This window comes from Equus przewalskii, chromosome 29 (genome assembly GCF_037783145.1).
Source record: "Equus przewalskii isolate Varuska chromosome 29, EquPr2, whole genome shotgun sequence".
Taxonomy (NCBI): domain Eukaryota; kingdom Metazoa; phylum Chordata; class Mammalia; order Perissodactyla; family Equidae; genus Equus; species Equus przewalskii.
The window spans coordinates 33,930,140-33,948,895 of record NC_091859.1 but is presented as its reverse complement, the minus strand read 5'-3'; the positions used below and the strand labels follow the sequence as shown (position 1 = coordinate 33,948,895).

The following is an 18,756-nucleotide window of genomic DNA, read 5'->3' as shown; positions in this document are numbered from 1 at the left end:
ATGCTTTGTCTTCCGCATGAAAAGTTCGCCTTTCTTTCTGTAAGTATTATTGAGAATTTTAGTTTGACTAAATTATTGGTCTTAAATTATAACAATTTAAAATTTTTTACAGAAAGAGGTAGATAACAAGGCAAGAAGAAGTATAGGGAGTTATAATTCAAATATTGAATTATTTTAGCATTTTTCTGAAGGATTAATTATTTAAACCAGACCTAGTCACAATTTGGTCAGAATCTAGGTAAGACATGATTAAGATAGTTTATCGGCTATATCTTCCAGTATTAAATGAGAGTTCATAGTTATGCCATCATGTTAAGTAAAGCAAATGTGATAACAGAGGACCAGCCCTGTGGCCGAGTGGTTAAGTTTGCGCAGTCTGCGTCAGTGTCCTGGGGTTCACCAGTTCGGATCCTGGGTGCAGACCTACACACTCCTCATCAAGCCATGCTGTGGCAGCGTCCCACACAGAAGAACTAGAATGACCTACAACTAGGATACACAACTATGTACTGGGGCTTTGGGGAGAGGGAAAAAAAAAGGAAGATTGGCAACAGATGTTAGCTCAGGGCCAATAAGAAAAATGTGATAATATAAGTTAGACACAGAGTATTAAATGTATTTGAAGAAATTAGAAGTTTATCTTGAAAGTAATAAATGAAAACCAACTACTTCCCCACTGTCTCACCCCCTAGAGATTGATTTTGTCTTATGCCTATAATATGTATGTGTATGTGTGTATAAATATAATGTGTACTATATAGGATGTATATTTGTGTGTGTGTACATAAATATGTAACATAACATATATAAAGTATAAAAGTTATAAACATAATTTATTGATTGACGTAACACAGATACATATGTGCAAATATGGACTTACACTCTACATGGTATTTAACAATGTAATTTTTTTCACTTAATAATGTATCAGTCACATCTTTTCGCCTTGTATGTATAGATCTATCCTCAAGAAGAATTTAAAATTCCAGAAGTTGACTAGGCCCTCAGTAACATATTCGGCGACTACTTTCAGGCTTAAATTATATCAGTTGTTTTAGAATTTGAATTATAGTCTGTCAACTTAAATACAATACCACCTGGGAATTTCATCTTCTGCAATTAATTCACTAGATATTAAACTGCATTAACTCATGAAATTTAAGTTTGTCAGCCATAGTTCTTTATCACGGCCCTCTATAGTTTATAAGAAGTATCATCATTTCCCAGGCTTCATATCAGGAGGAATCTTGCTATCAGTCATATCAAGAGTGTAATAGTGATTTAAGATGTTAGTTTACATGTGTGCCTGTGGCCAGTACTGGTAGACCGCTCTGTATGAAATGAAGTAGACTGAAGGTAGAATGGCGTAGTGTACAGGGAGGAAGAAGGATTAGAGGATTATTTGATTAGAAGAGGAAATTTAGTGTAAGATTTTTTATAGAAACATTCCTTTTATTATTTCTTAATTACCATCTTAATAGCTATAGAGGAGACAGTTACAATATATATTACAGGCCCTTAGGTGTGGCAAATCAGATAAAAAATGTTAGGAGGCTCAGATAATTTCTGTTAAGAATTGACAAAGCAGAGTCTCATAGTTTTAGTGGTGAGAAAGTGACACTATGGAAGGGTTCATTAATTCCCTGTATGCGAAGTGGCCTACAATGTTTTATTTTGCGCTGTAGCATCCTTTTACCTTTTGGGTTTACCTATGTACTTACCTATTTCTTCCATAAACTGTGAAGTCCTTGACAACAAGACTGTGTCTGTTCATTTCTCCAGTGCTTAGAATAGTACCTTGTGTGTAATAGATGCTCAGTTAAATGCTTTTAAAAATTATACCGAATTGATTTATTATTGTTCCTCATGTGTAATACACACATACTCAGTACCAGCAATCTGAAGATAATCTAGTACGTTGTGGTGGTCCTCCTAATCTCTTAGAAACGATTTAAGGTAAATGTTTAACCAAGAGAACTGTCTTAGATGTACGAAGGCCATTTTGACTCTTAAAAAATGATTTCTTCTGAACAATCCTAAAATAAATTGCAGTGACCATAAAAGGAGAAAAATTGCACTGGGCCAGGGAGTGGGCACAGTAATACATAAACTCTCACAGATGCCTCCCAGTTACGTTTACTCCTCACAGTGTAATCTTACTGAAACATGTTATAAAAGTACTTGCTCTCAAAGTTAGGGACATCATAGCCCCTGAAACTAATTTAGAATTATTTATTATTTCCAACTTTTGAATGTTTCCCCAAGTAGGGGATTTCTTAGGAGCAATAGTTAGAAATGGTGTGTGTCTTACTAAGAAGCATTTATTTTCACTTTCTTCTCTCTGTGTCTTATTTTCTAAGAATTACTTAACAGCTCTGTGGATTTAAACGGGCCGTTTAGGCTCTGAAAGCCATCTCTAACCTGCCAGGCTTTGTCAGACTGACTTAACATCTGTCCATGTTTGTTACTGCTTTTAATATCTGTTAGAGAAATATGTGTGCACATGTGTGTTTGTGTGTAATGCTAGGGTGGGTATAGCAGCTTCCTAAAAGGGGAAAGGCAACTGGCTTTTCTAAAAAGACCTCTCCACCCCCAGCTTTTTGCAGGCAGCCGGAGTTAATCCTTCATGTTTGACTGGAACAGCTGAGAGAGTAGCTTGCATATCTGAAGGTCTCCAGTGGACTCATGTTCCCTGAGAGCTGGGGCCACCTTCCTCTTTTCTAGTGTTGATCCTGCCAGCTGTCCTAGCCTCTGTTAAAGCACAGTGAAGGAGGCGTTAAATGATACACGAACATACAGTGTCATGAAAGGGATCCCTTTACTGCATGTAGCCGTGTGACTTCTTTTTCTCCCATTCCTATCCACAGCAGAAGGATTTTATACTGTTAATCCTAACACCTGTCTCTCCCGGAGATCGTGAGAGGGGTGTGTGTGTGTGCCTGTGGTGTGTGCGTGCGCACGCGCATGGGCCCGCCCAAGAAGGAATAGAGAAATAACCCCAGTCCCATCTGCCTTTCTGTGTCCTGGATTGGGAGTGTTCCCTCTGACGCACTTCAAGCCTGGAAGATATATATCGTTTTGGATCCTGGATACCTTGTGCTTCCTCCCGTTTTTGTGTGAGCCGGTGTTCCCTTCTTTGGCTGTCACTCTCTGCCACTTGAGCTTCTGGTGGAGTTGTCAGTTTAAAACCAACAGTAACAGCAAATCTCTAGTGTAGTTTGCCGTCTATAACTAGTAACTCAGCTGGAGCTTTTTGCTTTTCCCTGAACATTTCTTTTGTGTAGTGTTGAATCTTACTGGGTTGGAAGCCTGGGCTGAACCAGGCTCCAACTTCATCATCTGAGCCAGCATACATATCTGCGTAGATTAGAAGTCAGCCAAGGAGTTTTTGGTGCTACCTAGTTCCTTTGGACAGGACAGCCAGACCAAACAAGGCAAAAGCTTAGACACTTTTTGTACTGTCTTTATCTGAAGACTTTTTTTCCTCTTTGCTATGTATGGTGTATATTGTATGGATTATCAATATCCTGTTGTCCAGGTAAGCTAAGAGTTATAACTTGTTCTCTAGATACTATTTGATTGATGTGAAGGTTTTATGGTGGGATGAAATGCTTACAAGTTTTCTGTCTTGACCTGGTGCCATTCAGGGTATAGATTTCCCGAAGTTTTTTGCTAATTTGCTGTAACGGGAGGTTTTGAGTTTTATAGTGTTGAGGGCTGGGCACGGATGGTTTCTTTCAACTCTAGAAGTTCTGAAGCTTCAGAGAGATTCCCTCTTGGCATTACAAATGTAGCATAACTAAGCCACCATGTTCACTTGACGTTTCATTTGGAGTAGATGAGAAGCACAGATGGCAGTTTCCGAAGGTTGCTGCTGTGTTTTTCAGAAAGGTAATATTCAGTAGAGGGCACTCTCCCCACGCTTAACGTGACACTCTAGACTCGTGTGATGGGATTCATGGCATCTTACTTGTTAACTTGTTGAAATCTAGAATCAGAGAATTTTAGGCCATTATCAAGAATATTCCTGCATATTTATTTGCCTGAACTTAGTAGCAGTATAGTGAGTGAAATTAAAGTTAAGAATCCTGGATTCTGATTCGAGCTATAGTGTTAACCACCTCTGTGTTCGTGCTCAAGTAACTTTATTTTTCTTGACTTTGCTTTCCTTATGTAAAGGAATGAATAAATGAAGGAGTTGAACTAGATGATCTTTCACATTCGTGATTCCTTGAAATATTAATTGACTATGCTTGAAAACCTAAAATAGGAAAATAAAAACTGTTAATACAATAATTCTGAATTTTAGGTACTACTTGGTTTCTCAGTTTATTTGTGTTTTCATGGCACTTAATTATTTTTTTCTTCCAAATGGCCATTTCTCTAATAATTAGCTCCCAAGTTGTAGTTTGGACAGAAATGCGTAGGGTTAAAGGAAGTGACAAACTAACCAGCACATCTTATTAGAGATTTGGGGCCTAAAGGCTAAACCAAGGTTTTTGTAACTGGACCTGTTGGGTAAGCTCTCCAGAGTAACTCACAACTCATTCAAGTCTTAAGCTACGAGCATTGAAGTCATGTGGGGAGGGGATGTGGTTATGTTTCTTTATATTCTAACTCATCGGTCTATACTATCTGTTTTGTATTAACTCTGTAACTGTTTCCATTATTTTGAGTTATTCAAATTAATAGTATATTATATTTACCATAATGAGGTTTTGATATGTTTGTGGGTCTTATTTATCTCTGAACTGTTTGTCTGGTGGCATGAAACAATAGATCGGTCTGTATAACGGTTTAAGGCCAGAAGTGTCACAAGAATAGATTAGAAGCAAAGCTTCGTACAAGTAAATATTAATGTGCTTTTGAAGGGAAACATATGTGAATGGTAAATTTCTGAGACCTAACCAGCAGAGTAAGGGACTTAGAAGTAAAATCGTCTGAGGAACAAAACTGAAAAAGTAAAAGTGTTTCCAAAGAAAATTGAGGTATGGAAGATATATGAAAAAAAATTATGATACGTGAATAAATTTTTTGAGGTAGAAAATTGACCACCCCCCAAAAAATAAAAGTTATGGGGTGGATTAAACAGTTCCTGTGTAAAAATTATAGTTTGATAAAGTCTTTTGCAGGAAAATTTTATTCATTTATGACAAAATGAGTTTTATAGTGCTACTAAGTTAAAGGCAAATAGATATTCAGGAATATGTTTCGTAATGGCCTAGAATTTTCTGATTCTGGATTTCAGCAAGTTAATAACTAAGATGCCGCTAATCCCATCACGTAAGAGTCTAGAGTGCTGAGTGTTAACTTTTTGCCAAAAAGTTTAAAATCTCTTTGGTCGTTAAGATTGAGTACTGATAAATTTAGAGCTCAGTATTTGAAACAACGCTTTCCTGGCTTTGCTCCATTTAGTAGCTTTATTCTATCTGAAATTATGGCAGCTTAGAAATGTGGGCAATAGGGCCGGCCTGGTGGCACAGCGGTTAAGTGCACTTTCCACTTTGGTGGCCCCAGGTTCGCTGGTTTGGATCCCGGGTGCAGACATGGCACCACTTGGCAAGCCATCCTGTGGTAGGCGTCCCACATATAAAGTAGAGAAAGATGGGCACGATGTTAGCTCAGGGCCAGTCTTCCTCAGCAAAAAGAAGAGGATTGGCAGTAATTAGCTCAGGGCTAATCTTCCTCAAAAAAAAAAAAAGAAAGAAAGAAAGAAAAAGAAGAAATGTGGGTAATAAGATGTTAAAATTTAAGAGTACACTCTCTATTCCACCACACCTGGGAACTTAATGGGATTCAAAAAACAATTTTGAGTTGAAGGATCCAAAACTATTTCACAATCCTGTTTATTAATTCTGTTAAAGTAACAATTTTCTTTCAGTGCATAATAAATGAGTAATAGATGGTCATTTGCTACCCAAACTCTTATCTCAACTATGGTTGTAAAATTTTCTTTTTAGCTTCTGTTATATTCTTATACATAGTTAAATCAAAGCTCCTTGTTGCATAAACTTGTAGTTCTATACTAATGCATTATGCAGTTGGAAATGATTGAGGATGTGATTGAATAGTATTTTTAAAAAATTAAAGGTTTTGCACCTATCTTTTAAATTAAGTATTTCTGGAATTGCTAGTGTTGAGATAATGAAACAAAGTGAGTTCTCCTCAATATAAGGCAATACAAGTATTTTAGGTACTTGACCTTTCATTGCTCTTGTTGTTAATAAAATCATGTCTGTCTTAAGAGTGTGCAATTGAAATCGGTTATTTTATTATAATTTTTGCAGAACCATATCTAGGCCAAATCAGTTTAAAATACAGGCAGGGTAAGTAGATAGGGGCTTGTAGATATGATTTAAAGGACCATGAGTGTGGTCTCCCTGCCCAGAAAAAATCTGTTTGAGAAACTGTTCCTGAAATTACTCTTTTGGATTAAACATTTACTGCCTCTGACTGGATGGTTAAAATATAACTTGTTAGGATGGCTACTGTCAAAAAACCCAGAAAATAACAAGTATTGGCAAGGATGTGGAGAAATTGGAAGCTTTGTGCACTGTTGATGAGAATGTAAAATGGTACAGCTGCTGTAGAAAACAGTATGGTGGTTCCTCAAAAACTTAAAAATAGAGTTACCATATGACCCAGCAATTCTACTTCTGGGTATATACCCAAAAGAGTGGAAAGCAGAGATATTTGTATACCCCTGTTCATAACAACATTATTCATAATAGCCGAAAGGCAGAAGCAACAACTCAAGTGTCCATCAGTGGATGGATGGCTACCAAAATATGGTATGGACATGCAGTGGAATGTTGTCCAGCCTTAAAAAGGAAGAAAATTCTGACATAAGCTGCAGTGTGGATGAACCTTGACGCTATCATGCTAAGAGAAGTAAGCCAGTCACAAAAAGACAAATACTATCTGATTCCGCTTCTGCGAGGTGCCAGAGTAGTCAGAATCACAGAGACGGAGAGTAGAATGGTGGCTGCCAGGGGCTCTGGGGACAGGGAGAATGGGGAGTTATTGTTTAACGGGTATAGTGTTTCAGTTTTAAAAAACGAGAAGAGTCCTGGAGATGGGTGATGGTGATGACAGCGCATCATGAATGTATATAATACCATTGAAATGTAGACTCGAAAATGGCTAAGATGGTAAATTTTATGTTCTATGTATTTTACCACAATAATAAAAAATAGGGGAAAAATGTATCTGTTGTTGCAAGTTAGGGGTTTGTCTATCACAGGTTTTCCTGAGGCAGTTTCACTTAACCTGTCACCTAACAAACACGTTGGCACTGATCATCATTTTAAGGTGAATTGGGGCAGTTGGAGGAAGCAGCAGCAGGGTCTTACATTACTTGGGGTGTAGCTAAGTGTCCTGATTTGAGGCTTCAGGACAGCCAAGTACAGCTTCATGATATCAGGCACCTGGAAGAGAGAGAGGCGGAAGGTTACCTATCTAACAGACGTTTGCCTAGAGTATGCCCAGGTATGTGGATGCCGTAAAGTGAACTAGCCCAGAGGCTCTCCGCTTTGTGATCGTGTTGGAGAGGGACATATGTATTCTTTCTCATTTTGAGAGTGCTTCTTGAGAACCTGCTTGTGTGAGATGCTATGCCAGGCCTGGGGCTTTGGTGGTAAAGGACAGCAGAATCTCCAGTAATTTAGTAATAGAGACTCAGCATATTTTAGTATTGGAGAAGCAGCACACTTCCGTTTTCATAGATTGATCAGGTATTATTTTCTTGACAATCTAGTTATTGATAAATTTGTTTACATCCCATCCCTTTTAATATTTGTCTAAGAACCTTTTCCTTGATCTCTCACAGAATACAGAGAATGTATACATAATTTCAGTTGTATATATGACTCTAGTTGTCTAGAGTTTGGGATATTTTAAAGATATAAGAGTATGTTACCCAAATCTAGATAATAATTTGTGAAATCATGTTTTCTAATTTCTCTGGCCTCACCGATGTCTTAGTGTATGTTATTTGTGGTCTTGTTCTAAAGGTTTGATTTTGGGGAGCAAGAAATAAATATGAGGTTTATTTGGTTTTATAAGCATATAAGGCCTAAAGCAGTTGATTTCAAATTCTCCACTCACCTTTTTTTCTAGAAAGGGTTCTATATAACTGAACCCTGCCTAAACTAGAGAAAAGAAGCTGGGAAATAATAGAGTTAGCTATAATTTGGCTTCATTTATATTAAAGGGAATGTTGGGGCAAAGGATATTAAAGTGGTATTCTGTTAGAGATGCTCCTGGGAAGGTATTTAATATCTATTAGGTGTAAATTGTTATTTACACTCAGGTAGGGTTATTGTGTGGGGGCGTACTGTGAAGAGCTTTTATACTAACAAGTTCTTATTATTGCAGGAAGTGCCGTCCCTTTAATGTTGCTTTTCACTTGGTGTCAGAGGCAGCCTGGGAAAGGATGAGCAAAACCTGCCTCCTAGTCAGGGACTCTCGGATCTGCTTTTCTAGCGTTGCTGGTGGGTGGAAGGTAGGGAAGTTGAATCCCATCTATGTAAAATTGTGAAGAGCAAGAGCAAATTGGTGAGTTGTTCTTTTTTTAAATCAGTGAGTATTATTTTGTCTAGAATCTGAACTATTCTAATAAAGTTGAAAATAAGGCCCTTCTCCCACTCTTTCTTTTTGTACGTCTTCCTTTCAGTTTCCGATTTCTAAGATACTGAAGTAAATTTATAAATTTGAAGATATTTCCAAGTATTCTTTTGGGAAAAAAAAGAATGCTTTTATATTGTGGCATTTGGTGGTTATTTTGGTAACCATTTAGATACTCTTCATTCTTAGATAGCCATGTATGGGTAAATAAATGGCTAGAGGTAGAAATCAAGGCATTATTGTTTGATTTAAACAAACATTCATTTGCTATGTATTGAGGCACTGGGTTAGGAACTGGGGATGTGGTATGAAACACACAATTCCTACTCTCTGATTACATACAGTGTAGTCATAATTGTGCAGAAGCCACAACCCCAACACTTATGAACCATGGGTTAGGTGCTAAGGCACAGGGATAAGGGGTACCTAACCCAGATGTGGGAGCAGGTAGGGTCAGGAGTGGCTTTCTGGAGCAGGAGATCCCTGAAGTGAGCCTTGAAGGATGAATTAACCAGAGAGAAGACCATATTCAAGGGAGTAAGAACAGAAAACAGAAAAGAACCAGGAACATGGTGTCCTTGAGGAACTAACTGCACGTCTGTGTTGGGAGCAGAGAAGGGTGGGGGTGGGAAGGGGGAATAGTGACTCTGACAGCGATGCTGAAGCCAGATTATGTGTTAAGTGCCTACTTAAGAGTTAGGATTTCCCCCCCTTTTAGGCTGTGAGGAGTGGGTGAGGATTTTAATCAGGGAAGTGGCATGATGAGATTTACATTTACAAAGATCACTCTGGCAGTAGTAAGAAGCTTGGATGGGAAGAGTGGTAGACTGGAGGCAGAGACAAGTAGGAGACGAGATATAAAATAATAAGGTCAGAGCTGAATTCATGGTGATAGGGATGGAAAAAGGGCAGATCTCAGAGAAATCAAAAGGACTTGCTTCTGGTTTGGGGTGGTATTGAGTGGGAAGGAGGAGTCTTGGAAGGACTCCAGACTTTCCGTCAGATTTGGGGTTGAGTCTGAGCTCTCCAGCCTGCTAGCAAGGATGACTTTGGGCAAGATGCTTAGCTTCACTTAGTCTTAGTTGCCTCATCTCTAAAAAGAAGATTAAAATATCATCATGAGGATGACATGAACTAATGATATATGTAATTGCTTGATAAGAAGTTGCTGCAGAGTAAGTTCTCAAGAAGTGGTAGCTATTTTACTGGTTAAGAAAAGAAACATGGTAGAATGAGTAGCTTTACTCATATGGGATTTTTATCTTTTTTTGTCCATTACTGTTTTCCCCTGGTGCCTAGAACAGTGCTTGGTACATAGTAGGCACTTAAACATTTGTTAAATGAATTAATGATTTGGTTATGAGAATGTAATTTAGTTTTGGACTTTTAAATTAGAGAAATTTGTAGGATATCTAAATGGAGTTGACCATTATTTGGCAGTTGGATATTTCGATCTGGAGTTCAGGAGAGATATCTGGACCGGACATAGAAATGCGGGTAAATGGGTGATAATTGGAGTGATGGGATGGATGACATCATGTAGAGCAAGCATGTTCAGTAGTGTTTAGCTTTTTACCCTTTGAGAATCTGATGAACACTGTGGATCCTCTCTGCACAGAAATGCACATAAGAAAAATTTCCATTGGGGTGTCTGTGTGAGGAGCTATATATGTTGGGTTAAGAACCTGTGGCATGCAATAAAAAGAGCTCCAAGGATGACACCTCAAGCAATACCAGCTTTTAGAATGGTAGGCAGAGGAAGAAGAGTAAGATGGGGAAGCGAGTGAACAGGGCAAGAGGAAAATGAGGAAAGACTGGTATTGCTTGAAGCTGAGAATGAGAGTTTCCAAAAGGGGGGAGTGCCAGATGCCACAGGTAAGTCAAAGAAGATAGGAAATGTCCATGGAATTTGGCCATCCAAAGGTCTTTGGTGACTTGAATAAGATAAATTTCCATTGAGTGATATGGGGGAAAGGAAGCTGGAGTTCTGGGGACTGCATGAAACATTGAGGAAGCGAGGAATTGAGACAACTAGGAGAAGTTCCTTCATTTGTTTATTTAACAAATATTTACTGTATACCCAGCATCTACCAGGCATTGTGCTCGAAGCTGGGAATTGATCCTCCAAGGTGGACATGGTCTCCTCCCTTAGTTGACATTCTTTTTCTGTGTGTGCCTGCTCACCTCCCCAACTTCCTGAACCCCACCCCCTGCATTACCCCCCACGCCTCACCCCGAAAATGCCCTGAAGTGAGTTTCTCCTTGGTACACTGCTGGACACATTCAGCCACCAGGGGCCTCCAGTTGTTTGCTGGGTCAGTTCCAGGCTGTTCAGTTACTCCTCTCTCTCTCGGGCACCAGCGAGCAAAGTGTCCTCTGTAATACCGGCCTTTAAAGTCAGGGACCACTTCAAAATACCCTTGAATTTGTCCAGTGCTCACTGTGATCCTGTTCTTCAGTGAGTTTATGAAAATCATTTTAATATTTATTTTTACTTTTAGCTCATACTAATTCTTTCTTGTGGTGATGACTTTTATAAGCTTATTATCTGCGGTATAAAATATTGGTCCTAATGTAGAAAAGAGGCATGAATACCAGGCCTAAGGAAGCCTTTGTCCTAGTCCTAGACTTCTTGCATGTAGGGATCCCTCATTTGCCTTATTTATTAAAAAAAAATCTTACCTTGGGGCTTTGTTCCCAAGGAGGCTGTACGCACAAGCTTCAGGATAGCTGCGGCTTTGCTAAGGGGACGTGCGTGTGGCAGAGAGTGGAGGGAGTCTAATTTCTTGGGGCTCAGGGCGTTTTGCCCCAGCACTAAAATGGACCACTGGATTCAGAGAGTGGGATACAGTGATTCTTAGGTTTATTTCTGATATTAGACCTAAAAATGTAAATAATTATCCCATAAATATGGTTTAGATTTTGCCAAAAGTACATTGGGTTGCCCCCACATCTGGGTTGAAACTCACCTACCTCTTTTCTGCTTATTCGCTTGGTCTTTAAAAAAGTTTGACTGCATTTCCTCTCCTTCTGATTGGCTGTTGAGTTGCAAGTTCAGAGAATGCAATATATTCTATCTTCCAGATCATTTCTAAAAATCTTAAATAAAAACAAGCCTGGAGGGGCCAGCCCAGTGGCACAGCGGTTAAGTGCACATGTTCCGCTTCAGCGGCCCAGGGTTCACTGGTTCGGATCCCAGATGTGGACATGGCGCCGCTTGGTAAGCCATGCTGTGGTCGGCGTCCCACGTATAAAATAGAGGAAGATGGGCACAGTTGTTAGCTCAGGGCCAGTCTTCCTCAGCAAAAAGAGGAGGATTGGCAGCAGTTCGCTCAGGGCTAATCTTCCTCAACAAAAAAAACAACAAAAACAAGCCTAGTATTGATCTATTCCTTTTCTCATAGTGCTTTTTCCTAATATTTAAAGATCCCATTCTTTTGTACATATTTCTTTATATATTATGGATTATACCAAAAGTATACAGATGTCTGTGAAATGCCCAGAATAGTTTCTGACATATCATAGGTAGTCAGTAAAAAGCCTGGTTATATATTTTGCCAAACAATCCTTGTAGAGAGACAGCAAAAAACTGTGTGTATCCTCAATGTGATTTGTGATTTGTGATTTTTAATTTTGATTTCTTTATGTGTTTATCTTAAAAACAGGAAGCTTAATATTGTAATCAGTCTCTTTGCCCTTGGGGTAATCTATTAGGGGTTATAACATAATAAATATAGCATAACTAAAACATATAATAAAATCCTTTAGAAAAGGATCTTATTAGAATACTTTAAAAAATTAGAAAATCTTCATTTTTATGAGAAACAGTAAACATCATAAACTCATCAGACATTCACATAGATTATTTTATTTGAATATTTCATAATATAAAGTAGGGAGATTATGAAGTTTATATTCAGACGTTAAAGACTTTTCCAAGATCACGTGTAAAGTGCGGAACTAGGACTTAGACGAGGACTTCTAGACTGACTCACATCTTTGATGCTTTTTTTCATTATGTCTTTTTAATAAGAGAACTTTAAAGAAACTCTTGTGTTCAGAAAACATTCTCCCAGACCCTCTCTATCTATTGCAGTCTATAGTAATGGTGACTGTTTTAGTGATGACACGAACGTCAGTGTGTGTATAAGGAAGAGTTTATGTTTTCACTAATGGCTGAAATGCAGAAGGCTGGGGAACACAAAGGGAGAATTCTCGATTAGCCAGAACTTTTAATGAAGCTGGAAGCCTCAAGCAAATTTGTATCCACCTTTGTACACACTTTAAGTTTCTTAAAGCAGTCATGTTTGTAGCCCCCTTTTTCAGAATCCCCAGGGGTTTTTTTACAGTAGAAAAAAATAAGCTCCTAAGTTAGCCTCCTCCTCTCTGCTGGTCCTGTGCAGTCATTAGACCGGTTCAGGACAAGCAGCTTCCTGCACATTCCCTGTTCCTTGAAAACCTTCCAGGCAGTGGTCGTTCAGCAGCTTTTCTCATCTTCCCTTAAATCCACTACACCTATAAACTGGACATGAATGGAAATACTTTTTTAAAAAGAATTTTTGTTTCATTTCTTATTTATTATGAGGTAGTCATGGATGGAATATTTTAAGTCTGTATGAACTGTGGTGAGCTGCTATGAATGCTTCCAGTGCTGTGTAATTAATGCCACCATCGCAGATATTCACTCCTTAAAATATGCCTGCACATGGCGCCTGCCCCTCCCTCTCCTCCCCTTCTTCCCTCCTTTCCTCTCTCTCTCTCTCTCTCTCTCTCTCTCTCTCTCTCACACACACACACACACACACACACACACGCGTGCGCAAAGCACACACCAAACTGCCATTCTCCAGCAGGCCTGTTTCTGGAGTTGGGAGATGTCAGCCTGCCGGGAGGGGGTGGGGGGAGGAGGAAGAGGTGGGGCTCTCCTCTGATTAATTACCTTAGGCATTCAGGGGTGGGGCTTCCTTCAGCCATCTGCCTGAGATATGGGAGGGAGCTGGAGAAGGAAGGAGGGGGAGAGACTGCCAGAAAGGAAGAGAAAAGAAAGGAAGAAACACTAGAAAGAAAAAGGAAGGAAAACGGGATAAAGGGAGATCCATTACCCTCCCTTAAATAGCTAGCCTGGGGGGGGGAGGGGGGTGGAAAAGAAAGCGGTGGAGGCGGGCCCCGACACAACTGCTTTGACGGGCTCATCAGCTATTCCGTTTGGTTTATGGAGAAAAAGAACATGGTAACTCAGGTAAGACTGGTGTTTCCTCACTGTGTTTCTTTTCTCCTTCCTGGGATCCGAATAAAGAGATGGGGACGGGGTATAGTAAGCAGAGTTTTAATTATTATTGTCGTCTTAGAAAAGGCCAGATTTATTGTTATCAGCTGAAAAGTGCTAGTCTGTGTCTGTTGCGCGTCTGTGTGTGCGTGTGTGTGAGATGTATCGTACCCTTTTTTCTCCCCCCCCCCCCCCTTGCTCCGTAGCGGATTCCTGTTTCCTGTACTGTGCAGCTGTAGCTCAGGAAAGACCCTGTGGGGGTTTGTCTCCCTCTTTGTCTTGGTTCTGAGAAGAGGGAGGGAGAGACTGCAGAGGTAGGAAGAGGTTCTTGTAGACTGCCAAAAAGAGGGGCGAGGGATTGACTTCCTTTTAGGAATTGCAGAAGAATTTGTGTTCTAGGGAAATCTGATTCCTGCTTCACTTCGGTGTCTCAGGATTGGCCATGGAATCGCAGTTGTCCTGCCTTTGCTTTAAATGGCTTATTAAAAATGAAGGCTAGGAAAATATATTGCATTTTCATGGCTTTGTCACTGGCAAAGGATGTTTTCAGTAGGAACCATAGGAGCATCCAGGTGCAGCAAAGGCAGGTAGAGCCCTCCCCGACAGGAGAACAGATCTGAATGTATAAATGGCAATCACAGGGGCATTAAAAGGCATTTGAAGGAGAGGGAGTAGGAAATGGAAGAGATCTCTGTCTCTCTCTCTCCCTCCCTCTCCCTCTCTCTCTCTGTCTCTCTCTCTCCCCCTCCCTCTCTCTCTCTCTCTCCCTCTGCCTCTCTGCCTGTCTTTGCTTATGCCAGGCAATATCTAATCTGCATTTTAGCAAGTCATTCCTGACAAATGGAAAGGTGAATACTCTCCCCTGGTTTCCCCTGGCAGTGCTATTTTTCTTGTTGGCACCCTTCTGTAGGTTCCTTTACCCTTTTCTCTTTATATGTAGATTGAGAGGGAATGATGAGGCTGTGATTTATCAATGAGAAATCATTTGCATTGTACAACATTCATGTCTTTTAGTCTCAGACTTAGGATCAGTTTCACTCCAGGCTTTTATGCTCTGTAGGGAAATTTCATCACTGGACAGTGCTTTCCTTTTAAGGAGGTTGCCCTTTTTTTGTATTCTCTCTTCTCTTTTCCTCTCCAAGTCACCACCGGAGGGCGAGAGAGTCAGCTAGCTTATCTGGATGGAGGCATCATTTTAGGAGCTGAAACCCTGTTCCGTTAAATGTTATATAATGCCCTGCAGTGCTGTTTGGAAGGAGGGAAAGCGTTAGGGAGATTCTCCCAACATGACCTAGAGGAAAGGGAAGTTTCAAAGAATATGTCTTTCCAAAGTACTTTTTCACCAGATCTGAGTTTGGAGATCAGGAAACCCCTCCCTCTTTTGGAAAGTGGAGAAACCCTTGAAACATTTTCTCTTCCACGTCTTATCCCTTCATCGTCAACCTAATTAACTCTTTTGAAATATTGCTTTACTTTTAAAAAATTTCCATAAGAGAGAAAACCTCTTTCTGGATTCTCTTTGTTGCTTGGGAGATGATACCTCTTAAGCTTTGTGGCCTCATTCAGTTTTCATTAACTGCAATATTAGAGGGTATCGGCTCTCTTCTTTCTCAGCTATTACTGAAGGCTTTTCAAGCACTTGACTTTTCATTATATATATTTTTAAATCAGTGAAAGAGTTATCTAAACTAGGACTTTATAATCAGAGGTTTTTTGGCCCTCTTGGAACATGTGCCCGTAGTTTCTAGAGGAGCTGGTTAAGCATGTGTGAGCACAAGTTAGAACGCACATGCGTATAAAAACACTATTGTGGTCTTAATATTGGTGTTTAAGAAAACTATAATTTTAGGAATGAAGCAGAAGAGATAGAAGCTGGAAAACAAGATTTCTTGGTGGTTAAGAATTTTAATAGATAAGTTAAAATCATTATGACTTTCTCGGGGTGTGTTGAATGCTGAAGGAAAGAAGTAACTAATTTTTGCCCATCCTGAATTTATACAGCTGGAAAGTATAGAATATCAAATTTGTGAATTTTCAGTATTCCAGCATATTTGTTTTGGTGTATGCACTTTCTATGTTAACATAGCATACATAGTTCTTAGTAATCTAGGAAAAAAAAATCAAAGGAAGTAACTAGATGGGCCAAATCTTTATTTGTCCTATGGGTTTTTTTTGGTTTTGATTTTTTAGGGGATTTTTTGGTTTTTAGTTTTTCGAGCCAGACATCTAATCCCTGTATTTGATAATGATCTGTCATGGAAGCTTTCCAAATATAAAATGTCTACACTGTTTACAGTTTGGTTATCAAAGTTAAATGGTCTATTAGGGTACTCAGTGTCTTGACTAGTATATTAAGAAAGGTAGTTAGATATGTTTTCACCATTTTGTCACCCAGGTTCCTTGCTTCTCACATCTTAACGTCTCTATATCCCTTAATTTCCATCGCTCACTTAGTGGAAGAAGGGTGGAGGGCTTTCAGTGGATGACGTTTTCACCATACGGTATTAGATCCATATCAGTAGTTACACAACGTGTGCGCTTTAGTATTATGTATGCTCTAGTCTTATGAGGCCTGTTTTTGGTTTAATTAGCAAACTACTCTGTCATTTACAATAACTAGTCAACCCTTTGCTTTAAAAAAAAAAGCAAATGGCAGTTTAATCACAAAATTCTGATATAGTAGATAGACATACTCATGCAACTTTTTAAAATGACTTTAGGTTTATCTGTTGTTTACGTATATGTTGTAGGAGTATTTCACTGAGAAGCTTTCTTATTTCTGAACATGTGAACCAAATTATTGTATCTCCTGACATCTGTGAAAATAACAACATTGAATAAAAGGAAGGAAAAGAGGAGAAATCATTTTCATATGTAAAATTAGAAAAACAATTGCAAATGACTTCAGCTCCAATTAATAAAAAAATATTTAGCCAGACTCAGACTCAGTTATACTGTTTGTCTTTGAAAGGGAAAGTATACTAGGGAGATAGGAAAAGATTTTACACTATGGATGTGAAAGAAAATTTTTGTACTCTGCTATAGTGTAAGACTGCCAGTTTCTGTGGAACACAAAGCCCTCCCTTTCTTGGACAGCTCAGTGCTTTGCTGGCATTTTCTTCAAAATCTGTTTTCCATCAGGACCACGAGGAGGGAAGGTGTTAAGAATCGGGGAGGTTAGGAAGGGGGTTGCTGTTCCTTTAAGTGGTGGCGCGAGCCCGTGTGGCAGCAGGCGCTCTGGAGTGTATTCTTTTGTAATGAATCGCCAGTTCCATTGTCTGCTATCTCCCCCCTTTGTAGCTGAAGTCTTTCACCTGAGCTGCTGCCAGTTCCATGTTCGGTTCTAGGGTGGTTGGGAGAAGAGAAGAGGGAGGGTATTTTATGCTTTAATTAAAGACAGATAGGAGAGCAGGTATGTTTTGCTTTGTTTCATTTTTTCCTATCTTTGCTGTTTTGTTTTTTTGCAATGAGTTGAAGTAGAGACTCTGTTCCATGATTTAGCTAAGAATATCCCATTTTCTGTGAATCTTGAAAGTCCTCAGTGATTATTTAGTCTCCATTTTGTGGCATTGCTTTAAAGTGATTCCATTCGGTTGCCTGCCAGTTCCACCCAAACCTCATCCCACCCTTCATCACAGGGCTGCAGCCCACACTGTTTGTTTTGGCACACTTTCCTCTTTCTATGGGCTGCACAGGCCTCTGGGAAGTCGGGGGTAGGCGGGGATTGTGGGTTGGAGACTAATTTATGTTCCTTTACAATGAACCAAAAAAAGCCTCACTTTTTCCAGAGATTTGCTTTCTTTCTGAATTCTTCTGCACTGCTCCATATCTTCACTTATAACCATTTCCTTGCCAAGGCTAAGACTGGCACTTGAAAAATATTGCTATTCTAGAAATTACTTAGCTTTCCTGAAAAGAAACCCAGATTTCCATAAGTGTGATTAAATCTAAACGATTTTGACTCATTAAATGGTTTTTCTTCCCTATCACCCCACCACCACCACCAAAACACACACCATTTTGTGCCCCTTCCCTTTATTTATTTTTCCATTGTCTTTCTCCTTAGTTTTGCAATTGAGACTAGGTAGGCTTAGCGTTTGGCAATCTGCTGTTCCAATTGGTATCGCTACAGAGGACATCTCCGTGTTGAAAAGTAAGTGACACTCCTGATCCTTCTCGGTGGTGGGGCATGGCTTAAAGTCTAGGTTTTGTTCCTCCAGTTTTCTGTTCTTCCTGAGAAATTTCGAAGTCATTTCTGCAGATTGCCATGTGGAAACCATTTCGTCTCTCTTTTGACTCTTGGTTCGTCCTCACATTATTAACTTGTGTTCACGTCAGTCCTTGCCTTGGATTGTTTCTTGGACAGCTGTGTTCAGGCAGATCTCCACTAGGACCCAGTCATAGTGGTGCTCCCACCCCATGCCCACCAGCCTCCTTCTGATTACCATTCCTCTCTGGAATCCGACGTTGTTGGTATCTCAAGCATTCCCTTCTGGAGTCATAATTCCTCACTCTTTTTTTTTTCAACATTCCGAAATGACTGTCAATTCTTTCTTAAACATTTCTTCACAACACTTCGTATGTGAAACCCAGCAAACACAAATGGATTGCTCCCCTGCAGTAAATGCTTTGCTGTTTTGAATGTAGCAAGTTTGTTACGGGACTCCATGCTCGGCTCCTCTAAGCGGTTAGAAACGCTGCAGTCGGCCATTTCTCAGATGCTTACATGCTCCTCTATTACTATTAGAGTGATTAAGTTCAGGAGACCGTGGAGTCAAATAGTTCATTAGAGGTCATTGCCAGAGGGAAGCATTGAAAGTGCAGGTCTGATTTTGTTACTCCTCTGCTTAAAGTCTTCCAGTTGT

The 18,756-nt window shown here is 39.6% G+C and overlaps 1 protein-coding gene across 50 annotated transcripts in view; it reads left to right on the top strand.

Moving 5' to 3' along the window:
- The window catches only part of RBFOX2 (RNA binding fox-1 homolog 2), a 265,853-nt gene that overhangs the window by 159,541 nt on the left and 87,556 nt on the right, over nucleotides 1–18,756 (top strand). For 5 of the 50 annotated variants that reach the window (XR_011534752.1, XM_070600289.1, XM_070600280.1 and 2 more), the window contains exon 1: nucleotides 13,425–13,864. The exons of 38 other annotated variants lie outside the window; for them this stretch is intronic. Coding sequence is in view for 11 of the 12 variants with exons in the window: in XM_070600289.1 (XP_070456390.1) it covers nucleotides 13,838–13,864 (27 nt within the window). In the remaining variant the exon portion in view is untranslated. Of the gene's footprint in view, nucleotides 1–2,972; nucleotides 3,539–13,424; nucleotides 13,865–18,756 lie in introns of those variants that run through there. 7 more of the 50 variants (XM_008542389.2, XM_008542384.2, XM_070600284.1 and 4 more) reach the window with 5 other exon arrangements.